Source organism: Euwallacea fornicatus, chromosome 9 (genome assembly GCF_040115645.1).
Source record: "Euwallacea fornicatus isolate EFF26 chromosome 9, ASM4011564v1, whole genome shotgun sequence".
NCBI classification, from domain to species: domain Eukaryota; kingdom Metazoa; phylum Arthropoda; class Insecta; order Coleoptera; family Curculionidae; genus Euwallacea; species Euwallacea fornicatus.
Window position 1 is genome coordinate 3,552,021 of NC_089549.1, and position 21,807 is coordinate 3,573,827.

General features: G+C 33.5%; 4 protein-coding genes across 5 annotated transcripts in view; 2 read left to right on the forward strand and 2 right to left on the reverse strand.

The window, feature by feature from the left end:
* sli (slit guidance ligand) overlaps nt 1-15,777 on the forward strand; it is a 166,079-nt gene extending 150,302 nt beyond the window's left edge. The window contains exons 6-33 of one of the 2 annotated variants that reach the window (XM_066285834.1): nt 1,545-1,616; nt 1,983-2,054; nt 2,105-2,340; nt 2,626-2,770; nt 2,830-2,901; nt 2,965-3,036; nt 3,090-3,161; nt 3,222-3,293; nt 3,346-3,417; nt 3,474-3,643; nt 3,830-3,980; nt 4,975-5,121; nt 5,173-5,316; nt 5,372-5,740; nt 5,791-6,006; nt 6,060-6,223; nt 6,276-6,492; nt 6,544-6,683; nt 7,839-8,008; nt 8,065-8,272; nt 8,339-8,573; nt 8,803-9,026; nt 11,768-11,886; nt 12,534-12,616; nt 12,690-12,778; nt 13,086-13,225; nt 13,294-13,716; nt 14,061-15,777. In XM_066285834.1, the coding sequence (XP_066141931.1) occupies nt 1,545-1,616; nt 1,983-2,054; nt 2,105-2,340; nt 2,626-2,770; nt 2,830-2,901; nt 2,965-3,036; nt 3,090-3,161; nt 3,222-3,293; nt 3,346-3,417; nt 3,474-3,643; nt 3,830-3,980; nt 4,975-5,121; nt 5,173-5,316; nt 5,372-5,740; nt 5,791-6,006; nt 6,060-6,223; nt 6,276-6,492; nt 6,544-6,683; nt 7,839-8,008; nt 8,065-8,272; nt 8,339-8,573; nt 8,803-9,026; nt 11,768-11,886; nt 12,534-12,616; nt 12,690-12,778; nt 13,086-13,225; nt 13,294-13,380 (3,958 nt within the window). In that variant the 3' untranslated portion in view covers nt 13,381-13,716; nt 14,061-15,777. The remainder of the gene's footprint in view (nt 1-1,544; nt 1,617-1,982; nt 2,055-2,104; nt 2,341-2,625; nt 2,771-2,829; nt 2,902-2,964; nt 3,037-3,089; nt 3,162-3,221; nt 3,294-3,345; nt 3,418-3,473; nt 3,644-3,829; nt 3,981-4,974; nt 5,122-5,172; nt 5,317-5,371; nt 5,741-5,790; nt 6,007-6,059; nt 6,224-6,275; nt 6,493-6,543; nt 6,684-7,838; nt 8,009-8,064; nt 8,273-8,338; nt 8,574-8,802; nt 9,027-11,767; nt 11,887-12,533; nt 12,617-12,689; nt 12,779-13,085; nt 13,226-13,293; nt 13,717-14,060) is intronic. The other variant, XM_066285835.1, reaches the window with a different exon arrangement.
* A 40-nt stretch (nt 15,778-15,817) lies between these two features.
* LOC136341170 (V-type proton ATPase subunit e 2-like) lies at nt 15,818-17,374 on the reverse strand. The gene is made up of 4 exons (XM_066285841.1): nt 17,149-17,374; nt 17,047-17,094; nt 16,302-16,389; nt 15,818-16,095 (listed from the first exon to the last, which is right to left on the reverse strand). The coding sequence occupies exons 1-4, from the start codon at nt 17,244-17,246 to the stop codon at nt 16,075-16,077; spliced, it is 255 nt and encodes an 84-aa protein (XP_066141938.1). The 5' UTR covers nt 17,247-17,374; the 3' UTR covers nt 15,818-16,074.
* Nucleotides 17,375-17,466: 92 nt separating this feature from the next.
* On the forward strand, nt 17,467-19,568 carry ProRS-m (prolyl-tRNA synthetase 2-like protein, mitochondrial). Its single transcript, XM_066285839.1, has 7 exons — nt 17,467-17,900; nt 18,011-18,188; nt 18,248-18,321; nt 18,388-18,649; nt 18,702-18,889; nt 18,948-19,163; nt 19,254-19,568. Exons 1-7 carry the CDS (start codon nt 17,808-17,810, stop codon nt 19,566-19,568), a joined length of 1,326 nt encoding a protein of 441 aa, XP_066141936.1. The 5' UTR covers nt 17,467-17,807.
* On the reverse strand, nt 18,658-20,885 carry Arv1 (ACAT-related protein required for viability 1). Its single transcript, XM_066285840.1, has 5 exons — nt 20,865-20,885; nt 20,560-20,707; nt 20,101-20,401; nt 19,812-20,045; nt 18,658-19,755 (listed from the first exon to the last, which is right to left on the reverse strand). Exons 2-5 carry the CDS (start codon nt 20,671-20,673, stop codon nt 19,637-19,639), a joined length of 768 nt encoding a protein of 255 aa, XP_066141937.1. The 5' UTR covers nt 20,674-20,707; nt 20,865-20,885; the 3' UTR covers nt 18,658-19,636.
* Nucleotides 20,886-21,807: the final 922 nt, after the last annotated feature.

Below are 21,807 nucleotides of genomic sequence, written 5' to 3' on the forward strand. Positions count from 1 at the left end.
TCGATTGGAACCTGCAAGATCACCATATTTACACTATATTACAGTTTATCACCACATGCGATTTATCATCATGACGTCTACATGAAGTTCTTTTACGACTAGAAGTATGGAAATTCTACCTGCAGCAAAAGTGAAAACTATACGTTTCTTTCATGACATTCTTGGGCTTAATTGTCTCTAAAAGAGGTAATCGTTACTGACAAGAATGAAATTGAAGCTCTCAAGGGACCTTGAAGAAATGTATCAAATTATTGTTATCGTGCAACCCAACAAGGAAACTGTAGAGATCACGTTGCAAAGGATTTGGTTCTCATCAGACCAAACCCACACTCCGTCATGAATCATAAACAAACATGATTCTTTAGTTGCTCATCGATTGGTGTTAGCATGGTTGACCATGCAAGATGAAGAAAAACTTGAAACTACAGCAGGAAACATTCGGAGTCATCATAGTGATTTAGTGAATTCTCTTTCTTTGAAAAATGAGTCTTTATACCACTGAAAGTACACTATTCTGTCAAAACGCGTCTACAGGAGTATAATCCCTGAATTCGCGTAATGAAAAGTCTAACTCATCATCAATTTTCGGGGAATAGTGTTTGCTAACGTTCTAAACCTTGATCAAATAGTTCCACGGGTACCAGCGTACATTCACAAACCACTGACCAAACCAGATCACCAAGACTATACAACGCGACATGATGAATAATGATTTCCATAAGATGACAGACGACACAATGAGTGACTGTAAGACAAATTTAAGAAAGTTCACCTCGAATTCAACCAAATCGTATCTCTCATCGTTTTCGAGATCACAACAGTGTAACTCGAAATTGAAATTCTCTATACATCTACCTTCTGCCTTTTGCAGGCAAGTACCAGTCAAGAATAACTTCTTTAGGAGATTGTTTCAGTACCTCACTGCCATTTAATGGTTTATTTCAAGCACCACCTTCAATTTGAAAAAGATTGCATTCATATTTATTTCTTTTTTTCGAAAACAATGGCGCAATTAAATCCGAACTGTCCCATTCTGAAGCATTAATTTTCGAAAATCAAAACCCGGGGCGCGTTCGCTTGTTCTCTAGTAATTGTCAGCAATATTTAATGAAGTCCTATTTGTCTTTTCAGATTGTTAAAAATTTCACAATGGCGCCCGTAGTAATTAATATATAATCAACAATTACCCAGCAGCTATGCCGTCCATAAATCAGAATTAATTATTAAAATTGGGCAACTACACGAGCCAGGGTAAATTGGGTGCATTTTCGAAGTCTATACAGGAAGCTTGAGGCATACCCTATAAGCCCTTTTGGGTCAGATTCAAGCTTAGATCGAGTTATTTGTTGCCCTGTACGGGATTTTGTCGATATTTATGAGAAGTCGTTAAATTAAGATTTATGTGTTTTGGCCACTGTTAACATTTCATTGATTCATTGCCTATTAACAAAAAAAAATATATTTGCTTTGCTCTCTGGTGTCGGGGAAGATTATGGTTAATCTGAAATGGAAAATTATATAATAATAACTTCTTTCTTTTCCAGGGACTTGAGCCATAACCAAATAGCAGTAGTTGGAAAAAAGACTCTCAAAGGAGTGCCTAATTTAAAGAATTTGTAAGTATCACCTATACCCTCGGAGCTCCTCAATAATTGTATAACACCAAAATCATAATTGACACAAAAATGCTGCTTTAATCAATTTACATACTCACACAAGACTCAAAGAATTTTTACTAGTAATGGCAACAGTAAAATCGTCTCTTAATGTAACGTAACGCGTACCTGCACGGTACGGGAGCAGTCAATATGGCAATTAAATCATACGACGTTGCCATTATCGTAATGATGATATGATAATAGATTTTTCTAATAATACTCAGATGTTTAACGTGTAACCATATATTATAGAAAGTACCGTGGTCAAATCTTATATCTATAACCAATTTAAAATCATTTTCATTAAAATTAAGCCATTTCTAGACACTTAGACAATAACAGAATAACGTGCATCGACGACTCAGCCCTTCGAGATATGAAAGATTTGGAAGTCATGTAAGCTACGATCTTTTGGTTTTGTTCGGAACTGATTGATGATATTCCAGAACTCTAAACAACAACAACGTAACCTGGCTAGGAAAAGACATGTTCGGCAACATGTTCCGCCTCAGAACCCTAAGGCTAGCTGATAACCTCCTTCATTGTGACTGCAACCTTTCATGGTTAGGAAGATTTCTGAAGCACTCACCTCGACTTGCGCAATATACTCGTTGTCATTCACCCAGTCAGTTGAAAGGGCAGAATGTAGCTGAAGTACAGGACCATGAATTCAAATGCTCAGGTAAGAAACAATCAAATTTTTATATTGAATATAAATGAATTGAAGTAGATTTTACGAAGGATGGACAAGTGAATATGTTAAAATACAAAATATATGTCAGAAGAAAGATCAATCAATATGAACTCGAAAAGTTTAATCAAGGAAGAACCAATATCGCAAAATTGTATATTCCCTAACTAAAATGTACCAATCGTTTCTATCACCAAAATTAGCAGTTTTAAACTAATTAAAATATTTTATTAGCTTGATAATTAATGAAATTTTGTATCGCAATTCGTTCTTTAGGTTTAGCAGAAAGGGCCAATAGTGGTGAATGCGTCAGCGAACCTCAATGTCCTCATCCCTGCAGATGTGCGGATGGAATCGTCGATTGCAGAGAGAAGGGCTTAATCCAAGTCCCTGATCACATGCCAGAAACCACTACTGAAATGTAAAATGATCTCTTTCTTTAAACTAATCCATCATTACCATATTCTTCTTGTCTTTCAGCCGCCTGGAACAGAACCAAATAACCCACATTCCCAATAAAGCCTTCTCCATGTACAAAAGATTGCGGAGAATGTAAGTTTAGGAACAATATAGTCACTTATTTTTACTGAAATGAGAAACTTTGCTTGTTTTCAGAGACTTGAGCAACAATAAAATAACGAAAATAGCACCAGATGCCTTCCAGGGGCTCAAAGGACTAACGTCTTTGTAAGTGTTTATGGTAATTTCTCAAGAATAAATAACTAAATAAATTCATACAGGGTCCTTTACGGAAATAAAATTAAGGACCTGTCATCTGGAGTATTCCAGGGATTAACATCTCTGCAGCTTTTGTGAGTGAAACGTGTTTGAAAATAAGACAACGAAGATTAACACTGTATTTGTATTTTTAGGCTTCTTAATGCGAATGAAATTTCGTGTATTCGCAGGGACACCTTCAAAGACTTAACCAGCCTTAGTCTTTTGTAAGTTTCCTTTGTTTCCATGTAGAATCAGTTCACAGAAATTCTCATTTAGATCCTTGTACGACAACAACATTCAGACATTATCCAACGGAACTTTCGATTCTCTGAGAAGTATCCAAACCTTGTGAGTGCATACTCAAATTACGACATGTGCAATGATTCATGAGAAATTTTATTTAGACATTTAGCTCGGAATCCTTTCATATGCGACTGCAACTTGAAATGGCTGGCCGAATATCTCCATAAGAATCCAATAGAAACGTCTGGTGCGAGATGCGAGTCTCCAAAGAGAATGCAGCGTCGTCGAATAGAATCCTTGAAAGACGAGAAATTCAAATGTAAGAGAAACGGTAATAAAAATGTCGTATTGTTTAAGATTTTTCTTGTTTGCATATAGAAGACGTTGCACTTCTGTTAAATTTTTGCTTTTATTTACTCGAGTCAAATTGAAGTCTTGAGGACACAGATTTTTACTTATTTTAACTCGTTTGTTTACGTTGGTAGAAAGGTCGTTATTTCGTGTCGATTCTTTTCAGGCCAAGAGGAATTTAGAACGATGTATGGTGGGGAATGTTTGGCTGATGTTGAGTGTCCAACGGATTGTTCGTGCGACGGCTCAACCGTCGATTGCTCAGGGAGGAATTTGAAGGAAATACCCAGGGATATTCCTCTTCATACTACAGAGCTGTAAGTTCAATGTCTGCATAATTTCGAGTCACAAGGTTTATTGCTCAACTTTTGACGTTAAAAATATGAAATTGTCATTACAATTCGGTTCTTTTAAGTAGACTCAAACCATGAATACAGAAATTTGAAAATATTTAAGCTTCGACAGTTCTGACTTAATACCGTCCAAGCTAGCCTGAGCTAAACTAATCTGAGAACCATTTATTGATTCAAACTAAAATCGAGCTTTCATTTTCGAAATACCCAAAACCCTTTCTCTAACCAAAACTTTCTAGTTACCCTGAATTTTTCATTCACTTTTGCGGGAATTACGATATGTATTAACCTGCTAATTCACGTTTTCTTGATTTTCGGAAATTCAGTCAAACCCAGAGAGAGTCAAAGTCGGCCTGAATTACTTTGAACGATTTTCGATCAGTGTATTCAAAACCTAAAAATCTATGTTAAAGCTCAAAAGAATTTTAATATTAAGTCATAAATTATAGAAAATGTTATGTAAAACTTAATTTGAATATTCAGACCCTTAAGGATATGTTACGATTACATGTTCTTGAAAAAGCCAACTTTAAGAGTCTAAGGACCAATACATCAATATCCAGGTAACTTTACAAGAAGATCATTTCCATAGAAACAGAGAAACTGGCCAATACTCTGATCTAATTTCATGCTTTCCATCGAAATTAATTTTCTGGCAAAGTCACTAGGATATACATATTGGCCCTAAAGGCAAATATGTGTGTCCATATTATCAATGTGCTATTAAATTAACTAACTAGTGTCCGTAAAAATCAGTGAGAATTTGACTGACACCTAGTTTACACTTCAATGTTTCTATAGTTATTAACTTGATGCTATAGTTCACAGCCCATTAACGATTTAACCCTTAAGAGATACTCAATCACATAATTTTTCCCTGCTACTATCTATGATTTAGGACTCATTTCTATGTGGTTTGCTCGTGAAACAACTACAAATGTATCAATCTGTTTCCAAGGTTACTTAACGACAACGCCTTAGGACGCATCAAATCAGATGGCCTATTCGGAAGACTTCCAAACTTAGTAAAACTCGACTTACGTCGAAATCTCATTACGGGAATTGAGGAAAACGCCTTCGAAGGAGCATCCAAGATCTCTGATCTGTAAATTACACAAATACGTGTTACACAGGTAATCACAAATTAAATTTTCAGATTGATATCTGAAAACAAACTAATGGAAATCCACAACAAAATGTTCCTGGGCTTACACAGCCTGAAAGTTTTGTCCCTGAATAACAACCAAATCACATGTGTAATGCCTGGGTCTTTTGATCCTTTGCAATCCCTTCACACTTTGTAAGTATACGACACTAAGAATTATTCACAAGTCACTGAATTTGTTTATTAACAGAAATTTAATTCAAAACCCTTTCGTCTGCAACTGCCACTTGGCTTGGTTCTCAGAATGGCTCAAAACCAAAGGCCTTAGTGGGTCCTCACCGAGATGTGCAGCCCCTGAAAGGGTCAAAGACGTACTCATTAAAGAACTACCAAAAACCGAGTTTAAATGTATTAGCGAGAACGATCAGGGATGTTTAGGTGACAATTATTGTCCTCCAATGTGCTCTTGTACTGGAACAGTTGTACGGTGCACTAGAGCTAGTCTGAAAGAAATTCCCAGAGGAATTCCTGCAGAAACATCAGAATTGTACCTGGACTTCAATCAAATCGACCGGATACAGGCTGATAGAATCAAGCATTTGAAGTCTTTAACCAGATTGTAAGATACATCTTCTTTCACAGCTTCTGAATTAAATTGACTTTCAACAGAGACCTGAGCAACAACCAAATCAGCATGCTTTCAAATATGACTTTCGGTAGTCTTTCCAAACTATCTACTCTGATAATCAGCTACAATAAGCTGCAGTGCGTTCAACAAGGATCATTGCAGGGTTTGAAGTCCTTAAGGATTTTGAGTTTGCACGGAAATCAGATAAGCTTAATCCCCGAAGGAACTTTTGCCGGGTTGAAGAGCATTAGTCATATGTAAGTGTTGAGTTATATTAATTAGGTGGTTGTTAAATGGTTCTTGTGATCAGAGCTTTGGGTTCAAACCCTCTCTATTGTGACTGCTCCTTGAGGTGGCTTTCAGACTGGGTCAAAGTGGACTATGTAGAGCCTGGAATTGCTCACTGTGCTGAACCCCCCAACATGAAAGATAAATCAGTTTTGAGTACCCTTTCGTCCGCTTTCGTTTGCAAAGGTACGTTCTACAGCATGAATTTTAAAAATGAAATTAGAATTTGTAATCACAGGTCAAGTCTCACCAACAATTTTGTCAAAATGTGATACTTGCTATACGTTCCCATGCCAAAATAACGGCAAATGTCTGACTTTGCCAGAACGGGATTATGAGTGCAAATGCGCCCCTGGATATCATGGAAAAGACTGCGAATTCATGATCGATGCCTGCTACGGTAATCCTTGCAGAAATGACGGAACTTGTAGAGTATTGGAAGAGGGGAGATTTAGGTTGGTATGCATTCTCTAAAAATGTACAATTTAGTAGACGATTTTGTTTAGTTGCGACTGTCTTCCGGGCTTCACTGGCCTGCGCTGCGAGACAAATGTCAATGATTGCGTCGATAATAAGTGCGAAAACAATGCGACTTGCGTGGATTTGGTGAACTCATATGAGTGCAAATGTCTCAATGGATTCATGGGTAAGTGTATAAAAAATAATATATATTTTATTCCAACCTAATGAACTCTGAAAAAGATACTTTGAAGGTTGAAATTTGGATGTTTGTAATTAGAACTTAACAGTGATCAAAACTATAATTATCATTAAAAAAATCACGGTGATCAGAGTTGTACATAAACCTTAAATATTGAAGTTACTCAATTTATGCTGTAGCATTAATATGATATCATCGATTTTGTGTTAAATATGAGCAAAAAGGAAACAAAATTGGGAATATTTTCGTACATTTAAACCATAGTAACTTCAAGATGTTTCGTTTGTAATTTTCAAAGATTTGAATATAATTTTCGCTTAAAAGATTCCGTTCTAACATGATCCTGTGTTTTTGTTGCCTTTTCACTGATTTTTTGTTTCCTTTTATGTATCACATGTTAAAGTTTTAAAGTTCAATCAGATAAGAGATGCTCAAACATTCACCGTCCACTCCTAAACACAGCTCTATATGTCCTCTTTAATTTTGCATTGATCTTAAAACGCTCGTTCTTACTTCGATGCTTAAAGTTGGAATTATTTTCCGATGCAAATCATTGATATCAGCAAGTACAGATTTATAACTCAAGTCTTTCATAGTTCCTCAAAAATAATTATCTAGTGGGCAAAAATCTGGTGAACGTCTTGAGCAACAGAAGTCTCTATTTTTTAAACAATTCTACTATCAAATAAAAAGAGCTGAATTCAATTTTTTTTTAACTTTTGAACCGTTAATAAATGAATTTACTTGTAGGTTCACACAAGTACTAGAACACTGACTTTTAATCAAAAATTTATCGATTTTTTTTATTTTACAAAAAAATATTACGAAACAACATTGAAGCCACATCACTGAGATCAATTATAACTTTTTTAATTTTATTACAATCTTTTTAGATCTAAGTAACTAAAATACCCTTTAAAGGGACCAATATTGGAGTTTTTAGTAACCGACGTAATTTTTGAAATTTTCTATAGGTCGAAAAAATAATCTTGTACCTGTTTGCTAAACGTAAAATGCTCCTTCCTACACCAAACCAGTTAGAAAGAATGCTTATTTTATAATTACATACAATTTGATATGTATAGTAATAAAATGTAGAGTTTTCATTAAAATAATTGTCATTAAGATTGTACATTTCAGGCGAGTACTGCGAGCGAAAAATTCCCTTTTGCACTAACCAATACAACCCTTGTGAAAATAACGCTCGCTGTGTCGATCACGATAGTTATTATACTTGCGAGTGTATACCTGGTTTTAAGGGCGAGAACTGCACCAACAACATAGACGATTGCGAGAATCACATGTGCCAAGTACGTTGATCTATTCTAATGTTAATCGTAAACGCCCCCAAAATTGAAATTTACAGAATGGGGCTACCTGTGTGGATGGCGTGAACGAGTACATCTGTAAATGTTCCGGAGACTTCACAGGCAAATTCTGCGAAATCAGCCCCATTGTGGCGATGATGTATCCGCAAACTTCACCCTGCCAGCACCACGATTGCGTGCACGGAGTTTGTTTTCAGCCCAGCGGCTCCAGTGATTATCTGTGCAAATGTGCACCAGGATATTCAGGTAAATTTCCCCTAATCAATCCTTTAGAATTTACTAGGCCAAAATATGTAACAATAATGTCAACAGGAAAACGTTGTGAATACCTAACAAGTATCAGCTTCACACATAACAATTCCTACGTAGAACTTGAGCCACTTAGGACTAAACCGGAGGCAAATGTCACATTAGTCTTTGCGACAACACAGGAAGATGGTATTTTGATGTATGATGGATTCAATGAGCATTTGGCTGTGGAGCTATTCAGTGGTCGTATTAGAGTCAGCTACAATGTTGGCAATTATCCCGTATCCACTATGTACAGGTAAGTTTTCTGTCCAAATCCGCGTAGCAACATAAAATCCGGTCTATTCAAATTTGTTAACTACTTATGTGATTCTTCTTTTGTGTTTTGTCATCTCCACACATTTTGAAGGACATGAGTCCAAGATGTTCCGAAAAACCCGCATGTGCGGATATCAGAAAAATGTTTGAAATGATCATTTGGGAAAAAATATGACTAACTAAATATCGCAAAAATTCTCATTTCTCAGTTTTGAAATGGTTTCCGATGGACAATACCACATAGCTGAGCTTCTAGCAATAAAGAAGAATTTTACGTTACGAGTCGATCGGGGTTTGGCCAGAAGCATCATAAATGATGGTCCGAAGGACTACCTCAGGCTGACGACACCCATGTTTTTGGGCGGGGTGCCCTCTGAAACGGGGCAGCACGCCTTTACCGACTGGCATTTGCGCAATTTGACCAGCTTTCATGGTAAGTTTCTTAAATAGCTCTAACGCGCGTTTCAAGTTTATTATGCGCCGTGTTAGAAAGCTAGATAATCGCAAAATATAAAGATTTTACAAAAAACAATTAAAAAAATGCATAGTAACCAAGATACTTGCTGATTTTAAAGTTTCATATTTTCATTGATTTTTTCGTTGTACCCCTTCCGATTTTTAGATATACAGTACCTTTTTCGCTACTATGCATATGGAGTTTCAGTGATGCAAGCAAAAGGCAAGTAAGCGATTGACAATTTTGAAGGAGACAAGCTACCATTTCCTCTTCCATTGTCAACAACCGGCTAGGATTATTGACTAGCAAGCTATACGCTTTAATCCGAGGATGGATGTACTTCTATGTTATTTTGGAGAATACAAATTACTCGCATACATTTCGTTTTATAATAAATTTAAATTTTTGAGATTAAAGCCACACCTACAAGAAAATGTATCCTTTTAAAAAGAGATTTGTAGAAGATGCTCAGTCCGACAACCCCTTTGAATTAAATAATACCAGAAACGGTCATAAAATCCCCCACGAACATTATTTAGCATGTCCGGTGTAATTAATTGGCAACCATCAAGAATTTTGTATTCCAATCCTGGTAAATTAAATTTCCGATCTTCTTCATATTGGAAGATTTTTTATTTGATATAACCCAAAAAAAAAGACCATTTGGAGTTAAATCAACTGATCTAGCAGCTCACTTATTAGTCACAAATCCACTAATTACACGATTAGGAAAATTTTTATTTGAGAATTACTGTACTAATTGGCTGTTGTGAGTAAAACAACTGTCTTGTTGAAATCAGGCGTTATTTATTTCAATATTAGGAAGCTCAGTAATAGCTCAAGAAGCTCCAAATATTTTTCAGCATTTAAATTTACATCAATAAAGAAATGTCCAATGATGCAATTGTCCAAACTCCCAGTCCAAATATTCAGTTTTTGATGCCTGTGAGTGCCTCTATCGTAAGCCTGGTAATGATTTTCTTGAGCCCAGACTCGAGCAACAGATGGATTATGTTTTCCATACAATATAAAACTTGATTTATCGGTGAAAATGATTTTAGAAACAAAATTTTCATCGACGTTTGCCTTAATGGAGAACTACATCCACCCTCGGTTTGAGGCGTACTTCTTATGTATCAATGACGCTAGGCAATTGTTTACTATAGAAAGAGAAACGGTAGCCTGTCTCCCTCGCATTTATTAGTAGCCTAATGACCTTTTGCTTGCACTCAATAAAACTTCATGTACATGGAGCGAAAAAGATACTATACGTATGTATATATAGCCGACGATAAAATATTAAAATTGTTTTTCTTACTTAAAAAACACGCCTGTTGACCATTTTAAATCATTAAAATCTTAAGAGCATAGATAACAATTTAAAAAAATCAAATAAAAGATGTAAATTTCTAACCTAAACTAACCTTAATTTGAGCCGCTGTGTTTCATACATCATGTCTTTGAAGCCGCCCGTGCAAACATAAGTTTGAGTTGCTATCAGCCATCATATCTCTAATTTAATAAATAAGAATAAATTTAATTGTTTTTCGGCAGATTTCTGCATATACAGAGTAAATTAAATAGTATTCATTTTCAACCGAGCTCGTGCGGACAGTTAAGCTCAAATAAAACAAAAGAAAAAACGACATTACTGCATAACAACGTTGACTAACACATTCGCGTTTGCGAGATGATAATAATAAAACTTAATTTCTTATGTGGATCCACTCACCTGAAATTGAACCACTACTTTTTATGTTCTGTACGAAAATCTCTATTCCGTTCAGCTCCATCGTTACTTTTTACTTGTCCGCGAGACCTTCGAAACGACGCGCAAATGAATATTCGTAATTGTTCTAACAACTGACAAACGAATTTATTTGAACCATCATGGCGTTCCAAAGCCACCTTCGACCTTATGATGCGAGCGGATGTCCGCCTTAAACGTTCTCTTGAATTTGTGGAATGTCGATGGTACAAATGGAATTTTAATTAGAGACATTGGGCGAAAGGGTTTTCTGAAAATTGCTGCTGAAAAAATATTTTGAGCGACTGAAAGCAATGGAATGCCGGAAAAAAACTTCGAGTAATAACCACGAACTAAGAAAAAACATACAGACATTTTCTGTATCCTAAACCGCTGTCATCCACAAATAACGTACATATGAGCAGTGGCGAATTTAAGCGATTTGGTGCCGTGCCAGGAGGCTCAATATCTACTTAAATTTACCTTGTATTGAGACTCACTCACCTCTAAGTCCAACACTTATTTTTTATGTATATTTCAAAAACACTAATGAGGTAGGGAAAATGAGGTGCATTCCATATTTTTTCAAACAGCTTGAAAACAAACCGACAACAATATTGTCTTAACTAAACAAAGATTCCAATTCCAAGTCAAAATCAATCGCCCGAAAAAGAGAAGTTTAAGATGGTAAAAGGAGGTCTAATCTTTAAAAAATATCTTCCTACAGACTTTTATAGTTCGTGGCTTTAAACCAATACTGCAGCCACAAAAAAGGACAAAAGTTCAGAAATTTAAACAGTTGCTTGGTAGGTCCTTTACGAAGCCCCCTTATTTGCAATTTTCTATTATCTTCTAAAATGAGGCAACTAAAAACTGGAATACCCTGTATACACATCAATTTTTTACACATCTCTGTTCATAGACTATTGCCATTTTCTCCACCAAATTCTTTTACGAATCTTAATTTCAGGTTGTATGAAGGAAGTGTGGATTAACCATAAGCAAGTCGATTTCGGAAATGCGAAAACACAGCAAAAGATACAGCCGGGCTGCGGAACTGTTGAGGATAAATTTGAAGATGAATTGCAGGTATGTGAATTTCCTGTCTAAGCAGACGTAAACCCTTGTTATGTGGGGTGAAATGGTCAAAAGAAATCTGTGACTGGCAAACATTTTTGAGAAATTTTTGTAACTACTTCAAATATCTGATCAAATCAAACGCCTAAAACAAGTAGCAAATTGGGATCAATATTGCCTCATTTTTCCTCTTGCAAATGCATTCTTTAACCGAAATAGGGAGAATCTTTTTAAATCCTCACCCCTTATATTATTATCATAAATTATGAAATTTGCTTGAAGTGATAGTGAAATCTATTATGCAAAGGTTCTGCAGATTTAGTTAAAATTTGCTAATTTAATATTTATTAGCGAAATAAATAGCTTTAAGCTGAAAGAAAGTTTACAGTCAAGCTAACAATAGAAAATATTAAGCTTTATACTTTTTTACATAGAAGGGGAAAAGAGAAAAATATTATCACTCAATCAGTTTCGCTCTAAATTTGCACTCCACAGGTTCACCAAAAATTAACTTTTCTGTAAAAATATTCTTTTTTGAGTTTTAGAAGATTGCATTTCCCTTTGATAATCTTGTAATACAAATACTGAATAAACATGTTAAAAAAAATGTTTCACTAGTTTGTTAAGTCTAATACCCCGTAAAACATTGTTTATTACAGGAGGACGAAATGGATGAAATGATTGAAGAACCTCCCGCCCCGCCACCTGACCCTTGCATTAACAACAAGTGCAAACATGATAGGTAAGAAAATAAAAATAACAGAAAAAATGCATCTACACATAATATTTCATAAAATTAATAAATTTAATTTTAGCAAATGTGTCGCAACGACCGCTGACGAATACTCATGTCGCTGCAGAGCAGGCTATAAAGGCAAATACTGCGAACAAATTGAGGAAGAGTGTAAGTACAGAGAAAAGTAAAATTACTTACTATTTTTTTTCAAGACTACTAAAAATTATTGAAAATATATTGGCAAACTTGGTAACCATTTTGTGCACACCCTATATAAATCCTTTTGTCGTATACATTATTTTTTAATGTCAAAAAATCAATATTTAAGTACCTTTAGCAACAGGATAATTTCTATAGAAATCATAAATAATAGCAGGTTATTGGCTAATTTCTTGTTTTCCATAGAAATTATTTTCTGGGCAAAGTTGCCAGGGCTTTGATTTATTACACCTTAATAATATAACACATTTCTCAGCTCCAACGTGCAAAAAAGAACAAGTGCGAGAATACTACTCGGAGAACACATGCAGATCTCGGAAACCGCTAAAAATAGCCAAATGCATCGGCACGTGCGGCTCCAGTTGCTGTCACGCCAGAAAGAGCAAAAGACGAAAGGTATTCCAGATTATTTTCCCATCAAATGTAAAACAGGTTTTATTTTTTATCATTTAAAACCTTTCTAGGTACGTCTAATATGCTCAGACGGTACCCGCTACACCAAAGACATTGAAGTAGTGCGTAAGTGCGCCTGTACCAAAAAATGCTACTGACTGTCATCCGCTACTACATACACATCTAACGAAGCTCTATCACAACCCATCGCTTTTTCGAACGAACATACGCCATTAATTCATGAACAAGTTCACCAGGACTCAGAAAACTGGTCTAGAAATCCATTTTTCTTAGCCCGAACCGACCCGAACCAGGCAGACGGACCTAGAACGGCGCCCGTAGTGCAGAAACTGGATACGCAAACCGTGGAAGGTGTTAAATTAACATTTATTGTCCCAAATGAGACTGAAACGAATCAACATTTCAACGGTTTGGTGGTCCAGCATATCGATGAAAGCCTGTTTGAGGACGCGAAGAAAGACAGAATTGTTTTGGTAAGATCAAATTAAATTCTCAATAAATTTGTCAATAGAAGAAATCATACAGAGTAAAGAGTCTTTTGCTCCGTCTTGATATTTAACAAATTTAAGGATCTGTGCTTATTTATTTAAAAAATTACGAAAAATAATTGTCAACGGTGTATCAAAAAATTTCCCGACCAATAGAACTATGGAAAGATTTCCAAACATGACTTGTAAGCAGTCTTGGCTAGCAATTTTTTGATCACTTGTTCTATATTTCAACTGGTAATTCAGTATTATCAAGGATATACAACGTTCCCTGACATTGTTAAAAGTCTAAAATTTTTTACTTATGTATATGCTTCTTTATTTTCTAGTACCACGACAAACAGTGCTTACTTTCCGCCTTCCTGTATTTCACCACAATAACGTCGTTCGTGTACTTGGCCATCTTATGGATCAAACAACGTATGCACGTTCACTTAGACCAGTTGCAACTGTGGTAGATGTTAAATTAAGAAAATATTAGCTTTTTTATTCCGTGTCTTAACGTTTGCATCATGTGGGTTTTGGCAAATATTTCTGAACTATTACATAGGTATTTGAAGATCAATTAATTGAGCAAAAGGGAAAATATGAATATTTAGAAATATTGCCAACACTTAATTAGGAATTTCAGTTCTTACCCCTATAATATATCATTGAAATGCTAGTCGTAATAAACAACAATTACATAGCCATTAAAACTTGATTTTTTGCTTCTTGCATGTAATATTTATATTAAAAATATAAAATTATTTATGCAATATCCTTCATCCTTCTGTTAATAAACATTTAATCATATAATTTCAATCCCAAAAGCATCAAGGACTGAATATTCAAAAGACTTAAAAAGCTTATCTGAGCCCCGAGACCTCCATAGGCCGACTTGTAGACGCCGTTGCCGTTAGAACTGTATGTAGTAGCGCAAACAAAACCATTTTAAAGATTTGAAAAATCTTTAAAGCACCCGTATTATTAGGTGTAAAAAGTACACTGTGTACACAACACTACTTTGGTTACAAATCTTACTGATATTGATAGTATTTTCATCTTTTATTATTTATATTATAAGAGCATTCAGAGTGTTTCCCATAGATTACAGTAATTGGAACAACCTTTATCCATGGTATTAGAACTCTTTTTGGCAAATACCCTGAATTCCATAGATTAATATATCAATATTTTATTAAATATATTTTTTATTTATTTTCAATCATACAACTTGTAAATATTTATGTATAACTACTGTAACGATTCAGTGATAACAATTTGAAGTTTATCAAAAATTTGCATTAAATAAGCGTAAGCTTCAAGAATCATAATAAATCAGCAGTAGCAAAGGATTCATTATGATTTGTAACGTTTTTCTTCTTGCATTTATTTATTATAGTGGCATTATTTATTTAACGTTTTTTATATAGAAATACTCCCATTTAAAATTCGAGTTTAGCTTTAATAAAGTTCGTGATTAGAACATGTGTTCAATAGATGATATAACCAAGCTTTTAAATTATTTGTAATTGATCATTTATGTACGACTTCTACAGAAATAATCCAGAAACTGCAATAATTTTCCGTAACAATTCGAAAACCCCTCAGCCAATCAGTATTATACTTTCAAAGCCCTTTATTTCATCCTCAAAATTATTTTTATTGAATAGTTGCGAACATTCAGGAACAACATTGTATAGGTATTGTAAATTTAATATGTTAAGAGAACATTAAATTACTTAGATTAGGTAAAATAAGAAATAATCTCTCAGACACTATTGTAAATTAGGCATTTCTCATTTATCCTTGTGAACAATAATAGACAATAGTACTGGAACTGTACTGAAGTACTGGAAATCATGTTCTTACATGAACAATATATTCATTGCGAAGATTCACCCATCACAATATAGTAATATGCAGTACTGAGTTGATACTTTACAAGAAAACTATCTGTAGGTGTAATAGAGTAGGTAATTAATTTGCCTATTGTAATGATTTTTATTCCCATGACATACTATGTATAAAATTACATATTTCCAAATAAAATTTATTGAGAAAGGGCGTTTTTCATTTTTATAAAGCAATAAAAATCTTGTAGTAATCACAAACATTTATTGGAATGATATATACATAAAAATTCAATAATATTTAACAAAAAGGTCAGTTAATTTTCAGGTCTAAGAAGTGACATAATGAATATTGATGCTATGAGGCTTATGAAAGTCATATTTGGAACTAGAAATTCTTTTTCATACAGAATATTGTGTAACATGAATATTATTTATTATACATAAAAGAGAACCTACTAAGGTGACCTCAATACTTAAAAATCTCCAGAAATATAGAACGCTTCTTCTATACTTTTAAGTGGTTGCCCTGAGAACAGAAAGAAAAAAGGTTCAACAACAAAACTATACCTAGAGTTCTGGTAAATCTAACAACTGACAATTGGGGTATAAATTAGATTCCCCCAGAAGAAACGTTGAAGCACCATTTTCAAAATGTAAAAAATTATGGGAAAACTAATACCAAAACTAATTTAAACCCCACTTATCACCTGATTGTGATATGGGTTAACTTACCCATGCCTTTGCCATGACCATAATTGTGTGCTTGTCTAGTTTTGGTCCTATCAATGGGTTCATTTGGGCTACATAGCAACATAACCAGCTGGGAAAAAATAATAAAGAGTTAAAAAAAGATAGACACTTATTTAAATTATGGTACATGTAAATGATGCTTTAATAGATTTGTTCCAACAGAGAAGTAAACAGATTCCAGATTAACAGAAATAAGCTTGGAATGTCAAAAGTTTTGATGATCTGAAATTGATTTACTTGTTTTTTTATTGGAACAAATCTATAGTTATAGTTCACACCACGATCATCTCTTAAAAATCTCTGTTATCATTTTTCAAACCAAGCCAAATGAAAATTTGTTTTATCACATTATAATGTGTCGTTACCATTTATTTATATCTCTCTAGAAAATCAAAGAATAAAATAGCAAATGATCTTAATTTGTTCTTGACATCAACTGGGTATCATTAGAAGTTATGAGATCAGAAATACAAACATTTAGGACAAAAACTTTGAATTATCAGAGATAAACGTCAAAAGTAAAAGGACCAAATCTATTAAAAAATGACAAAAATATTTCTACAAGACAAAAATTTTAAAACTACATTTTTTTAAAAATATAAAATAATGCAAATGTGCAATAAAAAACGGTTTTCAGAATCCAAAAAGTAACTGGCTTGGAATAAAATTTAAGTCACATGATTATATGATTAAAAATTCTTAAAATTTAATGGTCAAATATACTTACAACAACCAGCAACACACCCCCGTTAATATAAGAATCACTTGAATGATCCTGAAAATAATGAAATTTCTAATATTTCAGTAACTATAACAAGAAACAACTAACCCTTTATTTGGGCCTTTGGGAACAAAAATTGGCAAAACAATGCCGACTCCACCCCATAGAACTGTGAAGATAATAAAAGGTAAAAGTGCTATACCCATTTTGTGAGAATTTTATGGTTTTATAGGGAATATCCACTTGATGTGGCTTCACACAAAAATTAAGGGAGGCTAATTGGAAAATTGAAAAATATAGAAAAAGTAAATAGACCTCAATGTCAATGATCATATGACGGTGACGTAGAGATCAAGTCATGTTTGGGCGTTTCGGACATGCGCCTGCGTAAGTGGTATCTCCACGAATCCATAAGTGTTATGGATTTGCAGGATTCGGATCTAGTTAACTGGACTTAAAATTTAATTGATTTTCTGTAAAAGCGAATAATTACAGGAAAGACGAACATCGACAATAAACAACAAATAGATAACAATCAAAATAATTAATTCCTTTTTACTAGTGCCAGTGTAAGAATATATTCGGAGTGCATGACCTGATACAAAGATTCAATAGAACTAGAATTACAAGCGGCGTGTGAATGAGTGCAATTGAATAATCACGGCGGCCCGGATTATTTGTTTAGTAGTGAATTTTAAGGTTATGAAATTTTAAATTTTTTTATAGGTTATCAAACATCTATATAAAGTCTTAATTGCATTAAAAAAATGAATCGCTTTTCAAAAGTATTTCAGCCCATAACAACCGTATCAAAGGGGTCTAATTTAACTAATAAAGAATTTATATCCAAAAGCCAAAGGGTAAGATTTAGGAGTATGAATTACCTCCTACAAAATTCTGTTTTGATTAAGTAAAAGCAGATATATAGTTAACAATACTGGTAAATTTCAATTTAATAATTTTATTGTAGCTAATGCTGGAAGTGGGAATAATCCATCAAGCCCTGCCTGGATGTTTCCATATCCTTCCATTAGGTTTAAAATCTCTTAACAAAATAATAAACATAGTAGATGAAGAAATGGAAAATATTGGGTGCCAAAAAATAATTTTGCCCACTTTAGTCAAAGCTGAACTTTGGGAAAAAAGTGGTATGTACAGCAATTTTTTTTTTATTACAGCGTACATGAGTCTTAAATGTGTGTTAAAGGTAGAGCTGGAGAAATGGGATCAGAACTCATCACCTTAAATGACCGACACAACCAGAAAAATATTTTAGGCCCTGTAGGTAAATATTTCCCATTGTCTTGAATAAATTTCAAACAACACATACCCATAATTGCCTTTTAGACACATGAAGAGGTAATGGCTAACTTAATATCAACATTACCACCTTTTACATACAAAAAATTTCCATTATTATTGTATCAAATTACCTCAAAATTTCGAGATGAAATGAAACCTAGATTTGGCTTAATTAGAGCAAGAGAATTCCTCATGAAAGACTTGTATTCATTTGCCTTGAATGAGAAATCTGCTTTGGAGACATATCACAATATATGTGATGCATATCACAAAGTATTTAAAAGAGTTGGAGTCAATTTTGTAAAAGGTAATATCCCTGTTATAACAGAACATTTATTGAAAGAGTTTGAAAATTACAGTACTTGGCAGTTCTGGAGCCATGGGTGGTAACTTGTCACATGAATATCACTTTCCTGCAACTATTGGTGATGATAAAATTGTAATTTGCCATAAATGCAACCATGCTTCTAATATAGAGCTAAGTGAAGATAATAAATGTATAAAATGTGGGGAAAGTAAAGAGGTTACAATGCAAAACGCTATTGAAGTAAGTATTTCTCATTAAAAGCTATAAATAGGATTTTATATAGTTTGTCTGCTTTCAGGTAGGGCACACTTTTTTCCTTGGAGACAAATATTCAAAGCCATTGAAAGCAAACTATCTAGATAAACATGCAAAGCCTCAAGTCTTGCAAATGGGTAGTTATGGAATAGGGATTACCAGAATTTTAGCTGCCTCTTTAGAGTGTTTAAGTCTTGAGCAAGAGCTTAGATGGCCTGACAGTATTGCCCCTTATAATCTAGTGATTATTCCCCCAAAGGTATTATTTGTAATATACATAGTACTATAATGTAATGTAAATAATTAATACTAATGATTATTAATCTTTGGATATAAATTTGTGTTTCAGAAGGGAAGTACAGAAGACTCTTTGCTTCAAAACTTGGGTGAAACTCTGTATAGAAATTTGGAATCGTTATTGCCAAGTCTCAAGAACAATATTATTTTAGATGACAGAACTGGTTTTACTATTGGAAGGAGAGTATTGGAGTGTAGGCGAACAGGAATAAGATACATTGTAGTATTAAATAGACATTCAAATGCGTCGCCACCTATTTATGAATTTAACGATATTGTTGAGGACAAGAAACTATATTTAAATGAGAGTGATATTGTTTCTTACATAGTAAATAATAGAATGGAAGAAAATCCCGTTTCTATTTAATTTCTTAGTTAATAAATTTACTGAAATAAATTTTTTTTTATATCATTATATTGTAGTTTAATATTCCACTATATCATAACAAAAATATATTCCCACATGGCTCCTATATTTTCACTAACTTTAAACCTCAGTAAGTGAGATGAAAAAATCACACATAAGCACCAGATTTTGGGGCTGTCAAATATAGCTAGAAAAGTGAAAATTCAATGCATTTTGTTAAATTTAAATCACTCAAATACTTACCTCTATAAGCCAATAACTGAGACAAAGATGTATACAAAGTTATAAAATGTAGGTGATAATTATATAAAGATATGTCCCATATAATTGAAGGCAATTGCAAAAATATTCCTGTGGACGAAAGAGTCATGGTCTTCACTATTGTTGCAAATGTGACTTCTTCTAATTTAGCTATAGAAAAGTATTTGTTGAAAGCCAGTGTCAGTACATATATTAGAGACACAAAGGAAAAATAACCTGAAATGGTAAATGAATGCCAATAACAATTCTTAAATTCAAGGACAATACTAACTGAACACAGAATTCAAGCAAATTACATAAAACCTTAAATCTTCAATGTTCATATCGAATTCATACAAATTGGGCTCAGTCTTATTTTCTTTACAGCACAAAGTTCCATCCTGTCTGCTTTTCAGTGACCAGTTGCAATATGATTCAGTTAGTATTATAATTACTAATAATTTCCAGAAGTTTTTGAAGTCAGTGTTTAACAGGATGTGCCTATAGGCTTTGGTGTTCAGCAATATAACATCAATAAGTATTATAACTATGTCATATTCTACATATTTGTCTGCAACTGCCTTGCATTTGTCCTATAGTGAAAAAAGAATACATTCTCATGTAATTAAAACACTGTTTACCTTCATGAATTTAAAGGATTAAGGAGAAAACATTGTCAGATTATACTGGGCATGAGGGAGTAAAATTGGTCCTTGGCAGATAGGGTTTGTATGTCTTTTTACATACTCACACATTCTGTTAATTTGAGCACTGTATCGCTGTATTTTCTATATAAATTACTAGTGGCTTTCCTACAGTTAGTACAACAGAAATTCTTGCGGAGACTCCTCTGGCTTGTATCCATAATAAATAAGTATAACAAGTTATATGTCTGTTTGCTTAAATTTTAATAAGATTTTAAAAAAGGTAATAACAAGTTATTGTAACAATTATTTTTAATTTCATATTAATATAAAGAATATTAAAATAATAAATAATTTAAATTTAAATTTCTTGCTCGTATTTTCATTAATTATGTTAATCTAATCTTCTTACAGGTGTCCTAACCTAACGCAACTACAAAGTGCAAATGACAAATAGGATTATTACTTTTATTCTGTCTCATTTTACACTTTGAAATTAGATAAAGATAGAAAAGAGGGATAGACAGCATATTTTGTGTTAGAAACCAACTATTTGCTAGAAAAACAAATGCCAAACGCTGGCCCTTATAGAATTCGATTTTTTTAAATCAAATGACTTATTTAGAAAAATCGAAACTTGATTGTAGATGTTGCAAGAATTTCTTTCACCGAAAAGTTAATTTTAAAACTTAAATAAGTGTGTGAATAATGCCCGTAAATGCCTTTAATCGTTATAACTTTTCTTTGTTTTAAGGTAACTTTTCCGAGAAAAATTAAATATGTTTTTGTTCGGTCACAAGCTGCTATGTCCCTATGGTATACCAATAGGTGAACTCCGTTGAAAGAGTTATGAGTTAATTACACATTCTATCTATTTGTCATTAAAACAATTGTTAAATTAAGATATTTGATATTTTGAAAATCGAACACCAAATAAACATAAAGAATTTTTAGAATTCAAGGAAAACAATTAATTAACTTGCACTGTTTCTTTGAATAATTAAAATTCAGTTTACAGGTCACGTGACACAATTGAATTTAGTGAATATTTTAACAATAATTTGATTTTTTTTCTCAAAAGTTTCATATTAAACTCTAAATAAGTGTATAAATTAACTCTTCTTAGACCTGTAATGGCAGTTTGGAGTTGATAGATTAAAAAAAAAATTACCGAGACCTAACACTTTAATATATTCTTTAAAGTTTATAATAAATTTTGTAAAAAAATAGCTGGCACCCTCAATATTTAATACATAACCGAGACTTAACACGTAACTAGCGTTAGAAAAGAATTTCGCTACTAAAAAGCCAGGCTACTCGCGAATAAACCGTGCATAGCGCAGTTTTACACTGCA

Bases quoted from the DNA above. Each gene is read 5' to 3' on its own strand.
- LOC136341170 (XM_066285841.1), bottom strand. From the start codon at position 17,246: ATGGGTATAGCACTTTTACCTTTTATTATCTTCACAGTTCTATGGGGT. The intron at 17,095-17,148 runs GTTAGTTGTTTC...CATTATTTTCAG, and splicing joins CCCAAAGGCCCAAATAAAGG to GATCATTCAAGTGATTCTTA. The intron at 16,096-16,301 runs GTAAGTTAACCC...TTCTGTTCTCAG, and splicing joins TGGTCATGGCAAAGGCATGG to GGCAACCACTTAAAAGTATA.
- ProRS-m (XM_066285839.1), top strand. From the start codon at position 17,808: ATGAATCGCTTTTCAAAAGTATTTCAGCCCATAACAACCGTATCAAAG. The intron at 18,322-18,387 runs GTAGGTAAATAT...ATTGCCTTTTAG, and splicing joins AGAAAAATATTTTAGGCCCT to ACACATGAAGAGGTAATGGC. The intron at 18,650-18,701 runs GTAATATCCCTG...TGAAAATTACAG, and splicing joins TGGAGTCAATTTTGTAAAAG to TACTTGGCAGTTCTGGAGCC.
- Arv1 (XM_066285840.1), bottom strand. From the start codon at position 20,673: ATGGATACAAGCCAGAGGAGTCTCCGCAAGAATTTCTGTTGTACTAAC. The intron at 20,046-20,100 runs GTTAGTATTGTC...TTACCATTTCAG, and splicing joins TTGCTTGAATTCTGTGTTCA to GTTATTTTTCCTTTGTGTCT. The intron at 19,756-19,811 runs GTAAGTATTTGA...TCACTTTTCTAG, and splicing joins TCAGTTATTGGCTTATAGAG to CTATATTTGACAGCCCCAAA.